Source organism: Branchiostoma lanceolatum, chromosome 1 (genome assembly GCF_035083965.1).
Source record: "Branchiostoma lanceolatum isolate klBraLanc5 chromosome 1, klBraLanc5.hap2, whole genome shotgun sequence".
Lineage (NCBI taxonomy): Eukaryota > Metazoa > Chordata > Leptocardii > Amphioxiformes > Branchiostomatidae > Branchiostoma > Branchiostoma lanceolatum.
The window spans coordinates 19,339,964-19,348,983 of NC_089722.1; the positions used below are offsets into that span (position 1 = coordinate 19,339,964).

The following is a 9,020-nucleotide window of genomic DNA, read 5'->3' on the forward strand; positions in this document are numbered from 1 at the left end:
TCTAAGAGACCAGTAGTTTGCTAAATTTATTTGGTGCTTTTAGTTTTCTAGTGCAAGCTTCCTCTTTAAGCTAGACGAATTCTTTACGCCCTTATAAATCTCACCTGTACATGTTGGCGAGCTTCCACTCCAAGTCAAGTCCGTCTGACATGTCCGTGTAGAACCGCCGGCCATGTTGTATCCTGAGTTACACGTGAAGGTGGCCACGTCTCCTAATGAGTTGGAACCACTCACGGCACCGTTTGTAGGAAATGCCAGTGTTGGACACTGTCCAGCTGAATATAGATGTTTAGATTTCATTACTAACTAGATTATATAGATACAGCTAGACAGACACAGCAGTATTACAAAATATATTACCTCTTCAAAATAAGAATAAAAAAGTTGTATTTTTCAAAATTTCAACTAGCATTTAATAAATTAAACCGCTCTCTGTTCCGTGCTGCAATGTTTCCTAAATGGTTATTTGACACCTTGATTTATTAATGTTTTCAACCATTGAATTATGTATGAAATGATGCACATTTATGCAAAGTGGAAGAAACTGTCTTCCAAAACATGCAAACTACACTTTCCGATAAAAATGATAAACCCCTGCTTCACGTAATTCTAAAAGAGATAATAACTTATACGTATCGTATGACTATCATATTTAGATTCCTTCCATTTCACCTGAACATGTGGGTGAACTTCCGCTCCAGGTGCCATCGGCTTGGCAGGTCCGTGTAGAAGCGCCCACCAGGTTGTATCCTGAGTCACAGGTGAAGGTGGCCACGCTTCCGTATGAGTTGGACCCTCCCACTCCTCCGTTTGTAGGAGATGTCAGTGTTGGACACTGTACGACTGATGAAAGGTTTGAGATATTGTGAAATAATCATCCGAAGTTGGAGTTATTTTCGAAGAATTTTTCAAGTTAAAGTGTTGCTTTTTGTACGTTCAACCTCGCATGAGTAAGGGGATCGGGAGTAAATTATCATGCATCTGCTTGGAAAATCGCATGTCTTAGTTAAGACTACTTAGAATTCATAATTTTTGGTTTACATCTTGAGTTGACAATTTTTCAAAGCCTGGATTGAGCTCACTTGCACAAGTTGGTGAGCTTCCACTCCATGTCAGGTCCACCTGGCAAGTCCGTGTAGAACCGCCGATCAGGTTGTATCCTGAGTTACACGTGAAAGTGGCCACGTCTCCTAATGAGTTGGAACCACTCACGGCACCGTTTGTAGGAAATGCCAGTGTTGGACACTGTCCAGCTGAATATAGATGTTTAGATTTCATTACTAACTAGATTATATAGATACAGCTAGACAGACACAGCAGTATTACAAAATATATTACCTCTTCAAAATAAGAATAAAAAAGTTGTATTTTTCAAAATTTCAACTAGCATTTAAAAAATTAAACCGCTCGCTGTTCCATGCTGCTATGTTTCCTAAATGGTTATTTGACACCTTGATTTATTAAAGTTTTCAACCATTGAATTATGTATGAAATGATGCACATTTATGCAAAGTGGAAGAAACTGTCTTCCAAAACATGCAAACTACACTTTCCGATAAAAATGATAAACCCCTGCTTCACGTAATTCTAAAAGAGATAATAACTTATACGTATCGTATGACTATCATATTTAGATTCCTTCCATTTCACCTGAACATGTGGGTGAACTTCCGCTCCAGGTGCCATCGGCTTGGCAGGTCCGTGTAGAAGCGCCCACCAGGTTGTATCCTGAGTCACAGGTGAAGGTGGCCACGCTTCCGTATGAGTTGGAACCTCCCACTCCTCCGTTTGTAGGAGATGTCAGTGTTGGACACTGTACGACTGATGAAAGGTTTGAGATATTGTGAAATAATCATCCGAAGTTGGAGTTATTTTCGAATATTTTTTCAAGTTAAAGTGTTGCTTTTGGTACATTCAACCTCGCATGTGTAAGGGGATCGGGAGTAAATTTTCATGCATCTGCTTGGAAAATTGTATGTCTAAGTTAAGACTACTTAGAATTCATTATTTATTATGATAATTTTTGGTATACATCTTGAGCTGACAATTTTTCAAACCCTGCATTGAGCTCACTTGCACAGGTTGGTGAAGTTCCACTCCATGTCAGGTCCACCTGGCAAGTCCGTGTAGAGCCGCCGACCAGGTTGTACCCTGTGTTACACGTGAAGGTGGCCACGTCTCCGTAGGAACTGGAGCTACTCACGGCACCGTTTGTAGGGGCTGACAGTGTAGGGCACTGTCCAACTGTAAACAAATATCAAGCTCTTTAAAGTTAACGTTCACATATGATAACATTTTTTCGTACTAGAATGACCAAAATGGGCTCAGATGGACCCCACAATGTTTTGTTTAGTAATTTCTTCCTTCTACATTTTTGGTGATCGTTGTACATACATTGTTTCGCCAATGTAAGAGAGACTATTTTGTCATGATTAGGTCAGTTAACAACTTCCTGCCATAATTTATTCAAAAAACATATCAGGAGGACCACGTTTTTCCTTGCTTGGAGTCAGCCGGCTTTCAGAAATGATCTATTTATCACAGTTATTTAATTAAAAATGTACAACTGAGACACATGAGTGATGACAAATCTACTGGTGTTTTCTTTTGTACCGTTGCTATAATTCGACTACAAGGAACGTGCAATGTATGTTTATTAATATAAGTAATAATGTGTTTTAGAAGTGTACATTGCTGTTAAAATCTGTAAACTGCAACTTACTAGCACAAGTCGGTGAGCTTCCAGTCCAAGTGCTGTCAGCTTGGCAGGTCCGTGTAGAGGCACCAACTAGGTTGTATCCCGAGTCACAAGTGAAGGTGACCACGTCTCCGTATGAGTTGGACCCGCTCACGGAACCGTGTGTGGGTGCAGTCAGTGAGGGACACTGTACAACTATATATGGATAGACCCAATGCTCATGTTATAATTGTAAACCGTGTACCGTTCTACACCTAAGTTGGTATGCATATATGCGACAGCAGAATGAAATCTACAGTTAAATAAAAGTTATAACTTTTAGCTATTCGACGGCATTGCCTATGTATGCGTAGTAGTTTCATCTAGTGTTCATGATTTGCATTAAGTAGTCATGTTTTTCTAAAAACAGTTTCATGCTATTTTTCGGTTTTAAATTATCTTACGTGCGCAAGTCGGTGAACTTCCACTCCAGGTGCCATCGGCTTGGCAGGTCCGTGTAGAAGCGCCCACCAGGTTGTATCCGGTGTTACACGTGAAGGTGGCCACGTTTCCGTATGTGTTACCGCCGCTTACGGCACCGTTTGTAGGGGCGGTCAGTGCCGAACACTGTACGACTATAGATAAATAGAACGTATCATCATATTACGAGCTCTAGCACACTTCTATTCTGTATTGCACGTTCGTTATACACCGTGTCCGCGCAGAAAAAGAGACTGGTAACATGATTTCAAACGATCCTTGCACCAACTTGCTGGTCATTTGGCGGCAAAAACATTGACAGATACATGACATATTCATAAATAGTTTCATCAAGTTGGTAAATCAATTCAGCATAGTTTCCGTAAGTACAAAACATTTTTTCTCTTTTTTTCTTCATTGGTGTAAAATAAAGAAGTGTAAAAATGTTCGTTGAAAACATTTGATGAAGACACTAAATATGTTGTTGAAACGTATCTACAGAATAAAGATAAGGTTGTGTACCTAAGGAAACTATGTTGGAATATTGATTGTTTTGGGTTCCTGGTGTAGAAATTAATCAGTCTGATGAGGTTTACAGATGAGGCTTAACACCACGTACTTTTGTGCCTCTTTTGCTTGAGCATGGAGTGATTCTATTTGATAATAATTACAAAAAAAATAATGTTAATAATGGTAACAAACAAAATATTACCTTCGCAGGTTGGAAAACTATCAGACCAAGTGAAATCTGCCTGACAGAGAGACGTCCAAGAGCCCAAACGGTTGTATCCTGTGTCACATTCGAATACAACTAAGACGCTGTAGTAGTTGGGTCCAATCACTTCGCCGTTTATAAGAGGTGGTATTGGGGGACACTGTCCAACTGTTCACAAGTGCAGATTTGTAACAGTTATCAATGAATAAACAAGAATATACAATTATAGAAATAGGGAAGTAATCATCATTCATCATAAAATTGCAAACTCTTGTAAGCTTCTCAACTACATTTCCTCGAGACATCTGCTCAAAATAGATTTTAATAAACTGTAGACACAGTTGATTCTTTTGGAGTATAACTATTCGTTATAGACATAATGTTTATTGCATTGTCAGCAGTGCAATTTAGCTAGCTATATGTATCTAGTTGGGTGAAAGACCATAGTTTGAAAGTTCACTTAAAAACCAAATCACCAAATGTAGGTATATATATATCAGAATGCCAACATGTCACGCCTTGATGGTTATTGTATACAAGCCGTCATTGTCCTAAAAATATCTTTCAACACAACAAATCACCTTTTAAAGAAATGCTTGGCAAATCTGAGAAAATTCTGAATTGTTCAATCATCAATTTGCAATCATCAGATCAATCATTACAATATTTGATAACCAAATATACTCCTCGCGATTTCTGGATCTTTAACTTTCCATTTTAGCTTACAGCTTTAGGAAACAAACTCCATGCGATATTAGAAATAAAGCGCTTTAAACATGAGAGATTGGTGTAAAAGGCACCACTGCCCACGCTGTGTTTATAGATCCGACAGCATTTGCTTTCTCCTTTGCAGACTTGCAATCCTACAGTTTATGCGTCTATTTGATTGTTATAAATTTTTGATAATTTTTGACTACATCTATTGTAGCATGAAATCAAACCTTTAAGCATACTTTAAAGCAGGCGTAATGGATGTTTTTTCACGAATGTCTGCCTTATAATTATATATTCTATAAGGATGCTTTACGTTAGCGTAAAGACAGAATTTCGTGTAGTGTTTACCTGTACACACTGGGAAAGTTGCACTCCAAGTCCCGTCCGCCTGACAGGTTATTGGAGAAGTTCCTTGCAGGATGTGTCCTGTGATACACCAAAATGTAGCTACAGCTTGGTGGTAGTTGAAGTTTGTGCTGCTCACGCCACCATTTACAGGGTTTGCCAAGGTGGGGCACTAAACGATAAAAGTCACATGTAACTGGTTAAAAATTCCCATATGCTTTTTGGCCTATTTTCTCTTTTGTTATATCTTAACCTCTGTGCATGTTTGTGGGATGTTATCATTATATTTGTGTTTTAACTAGTAATAATATGTATTTGACAATCATGCTCAAAGGCTAATTACGCGTACAGTATCAATGCAAAGATAAAGTAATGGAATACAGAACACTAAATTCTAATAAACCGTAAGGTACTACGTTAACAATTGTGGGTTTTGACTTCTTCTATGAAGGCAGTGCTAGAAGATAATGAACTGTCCCAACTTTATAACATTGTGCATTTTTGGACCTAAACATGACACTGCCTTGCCTTTGCAGCTTCATCTATTATCGCCGTTTTTCAACTATTAGTCGAAAGCTTAAAGACTTCCTCTCTTGCCGTCGACATTGTTTTTCTAAATCTCAATATTATCACTTAAAATGTTTGACCTTACACCTGATAGTCATGAACGACAAAATAGCAGGCAGAACAGGATATATGTTGATTAATAACATCAGTAAACGGCCTCGAAGAAATATCATATAAAAAGCCTAAATATTGTGACTTAGTATTAATTCCAAAAAGCTTCAGAACGGCCTAAAGGGGATAATTTTATGGGACATTTTTGTTAAAAACGTTACATAAGTCGCCAAAGCCGGAGAGGAAGAAATTGTACTATATGCTAAAATAAACATCGGCTCTCATATTTTTGACTATTGACTGCCCAGTCGGAGTATAATTCGGCGTGCATATTTCAACTGTCTTTCAGGCTACATCACCTGCCGCTTAACAAAGATCCGTTTAAACAGAAATCAAAGGAGAGCTTCCAACGACGATGAAGTCGAGAACAATCCAATCACCGTGTATATTGGCATTACGAGTAATTTCCAAGCCACATTACTGCAATGCTTCAACTACAACAGGTACAATGCTGTGCCTTCAACAATAACTGGTGGCAAAAAATGAACAAAATTAGAATTTGGAGTGTAAAATGAGAGTAATGGTAATTTTCTTCAACAGTATTCATTGACTATAAATAACAGATAACACGTTGTGCACATTGTACCGGCAGTCCCTCCCTCCCATATTTTATGAATCGCTTCATCGTCTTCATTGTCGACATTGTTTCCTACTTTGTATAACACAGTGGATTTTTTTCTAAATATTGGTACGCCAGCCATGTGCATGTTATGTCATGCTGTTGATTTAATTATTTTGCTACTTGGTTTTGGCTGGATTTGTATGTCACTTTAGGTTTGTAATTTATAAAGCTCACTTCTGATGTTATCGTCCTTATTTTGTTATTTCATGAGCAGAGGATTCATATAAGCACTTTTGTGCTTCTTGTCATAAACACAAATAAATGTAAACAGAAAGAAAAGAAAAATGACACTGCACGAAATAGCCTCGTATCCTGACGTATCCGGACAGGAGAACTCGGAGATCCGGAACCTCAGATCCGTAAGAATCCAAACGGTTACGGGGGCCGTATTGTACTAAAACAACTCAAATTTACCTACATTAAACTACATTTTATGCAAGTGGTGCACGGATGTAGTATACCACTTGCACATGCAAGTTAATTCAGGTAAATTTAAGTTGTTTTCGTACAATACGGCGCCCGTAACCGTCTGGATTCTTACGGATCTGAGGTTCCGGATCTCCAAGTTCCCCTGTCCGAATACGTCAGGATCCGAGGCCATTTCGTGCAGTGTGATATGGCACAGTAGGCACACCTTCTTGAAGAAGCACCAAAAAACCCCTATAATGGAATCATCAAAGCAGCAACTATTTGCCACGCATTCTTCTGGTGTTATTCCACCCCAGCCACAGTCATGCCGCAGTGTATGATCATACGTGCATTCTTGTGATGATACTGTGGTAATGAAGAAATAAAAAACATAGCATTTCCCAGCCTCAGAATATATGAGAAATCTTTATTGACACGACAAAAATACAGCGACTTTCGTAAGGTCTTCTGCAACTATACACGCAAGTACAATTATATGACTACTGCAACATGTCGAGTTTAACGTATCACTTATACTACTAGTTCTAAGATCTAAACATTCTTTGAAATCAAACAGACGGAACGTTCAGTCACCCCCCCCCCCAAAGAAACCACTCGCATCGTCTGATGAGTTTCTGAAAGCTTGCTGTGTAATTAACAAATAAATTGAAATTATGTGTCTTTTAATCTTAAATGGTAAAGATATAAAATCTACGACATTTGAATATAACAGTTATTCCATTATTATGAAAAATATAAATGATTGCATTTTACTGATGCAAATGCGTTACAGGACCAATCGCTACTAAATCAATATTTTACTTAAGTTTATTGCGTTCTCTCTCAACCGGCGAAAATCTCAGATATTGCCACGCAAGACGATGTATTAAAAGAAACGGTACCGTAACAGAAAAAAGGACTCCTCCACGTACACGCAATCGCCAAACTGATGTTGGCACCAACAAAATTATAGTTCTACAAGGATCCCAACCTGATATGTGTACGTTTTTGCTGGATTTCCCCCCAATTTGAGCTAAAATTATCCGGCAAACTGCAAGCACGCGGCTTGAATATTGTAAATGTGGGCGATAAGAAATGGTCTATGGATGTGCTTGATAACAAGTTTGTCTTACCAGCCGGGGGGATAGACACCAGCAGCACCAGCAACAGCGCCAGCCATGGGGCGTTGTCACTTCGCATAGCTGTCGGGATCTGTAAGAGAAATATGAAGGAAAGAAGTACAGGGTGAAATAGTTTGCACCTTAATAGAAATAAAGTCACATTAAACACAATATAAAGTTAATACACATTTTGAAAGGAAGGATATGCAATTGAATTATGAAATGGCTATGTTGATTTGTTACATATTTTGTCCATATGCATCGTCTAAACATACGTGTACAGTTCCGGAATGAATTGGAATAGAACAAATATCTTTGAAAATGGGGGTCTATTCTAAAGGATCTATCATACTGAATACTAACTTCCATATTTCACGGCCATTGTAACAACGGAGAACGTCAGAATAATATTCATATAACTTTATTGCATGTGAATAAATCAATTTCAAATAATAAAATAATAGATATACTTTAAGGACAGAATCGTTAATAGTAGCAGATTATGCAGTCATCCTGTGCCCAGTTACTAAAAGAGTGCAATAGATACAATAGATAGTGGGAACCAATAAGGAATGAGGCTTAGCCTAAATGTTTTCATATAGTAGAAGTGATACGATACATTACTTCAGCTTAAGCGCATTCTTCAACTATGTTGTTTTTGCTGTTCTTTTCACGAGCACTAACAATCTTTGACTAGTTTTCCCAGTGTAAGGTGAAAAAGTCTACTAGGCACTGACCAGACTTGTCACAGTTACGCGTTACATGGATAAGACTTGGACAACGTCTCATATCCCGAAGTAAAAAAAAAAGTAATGAAAGAGAACAATATCCAAACGTTACACAGTATTGCAAACAACGTTTGGGTTATTCGCAGATAGCCTCGTTGAAAAATGAAGGTAACTGGGATGACATGAATATGTCATGTTCTACACATCTGTTTGTGCATGTGAAGCTCTGTTCACAACAATGGTAAAGAACATGAATATTTTATCTTAATGTCACAAAAAAAGCATAGTGGGTGAGTTCTTTGTTATCCTTGCCATCAACCATAGTGGGGGAGAAACTACACGCCCAATTCTATCTAAAGATCTTCCGGATGCGCTTTTCTACATTTAACATTCGACATATACATTGTCCGAGAAATCTTTACATTTTAGTTTGTGTATATTGTGGGTTCAATTTATAGAAAGCAGATATTTTCGTTGTAATAAAATCACCAGCTCTTCTCAGAAGATCATGTCAAATGAAATGCGTCGATAT

General features: G+C 38.1%; 1 protein-coding gene and 1 long non-coding RNA gene across 2 annotated transcripts; both read right to left on the reverse strand.

Moving 5' to 3' along the window:
• Positions 1–39: 39 nt before the first annotated feature.
• On the reverse strand, positions 40–2,968 carry LOC136446098 (P-selectin-like). The gene is made up of 7 exons (XM_066444413.1): positions 2,953–2,968; positions 2,723–2,893; positions 2,074–2,244; positions 1,651–1,821; positions 1,083–1,253; positions 673–843; positions 40–275 (listed from the first exon to the last, which is right to left on the reverse strand). The coding sequence occupies exons 1-7, from the start codon at positions 2,966–2,968 to the stop codon at positions 40–42; spliced, it is 1,107 nt and encodes a 368-aa protein (XP_066300510.1).
• A 182-nt stretch (positions 2,969–3,150) lies between these two features.
• LOC136428371 (uncharacterized) lies at positions 3,151–5,045 on the reverse strand. The gene is made up of 3 exons (XR_010754612.1): positions 4,935–5,045; positions 3,870–4,040; positions 3,151–3,312 (listed from the first exon to the last, which is right to left on the reverse strand). It is a non-coding gene; the product is annotated as an uncharacterized lncRNA (long non-coding RNA).
• Positions 5,046–9,020: the final 3,975 nt, after the last annotated feature.

Excerpts from the sequence above, each read along its gene's own strand:
- LOC136446098 (XM_066444413.1), bottom strand. Across the intron at positions 2,245-2,722 it reads AAGCTCACCGACTTGTGCTA|TTGGACAGTGCCCTACACTG; the intron begins GTAAGTTGCAGT and ends ATTTGTTTACAG. Across the intron at positions 1,254-1,650 it reads AAGTTCACCCACATGTTCAG|CTGGACAGTGTCCAACACTG; the intron begins GTGAAATGGAAG and ends ATCTATATTCAG.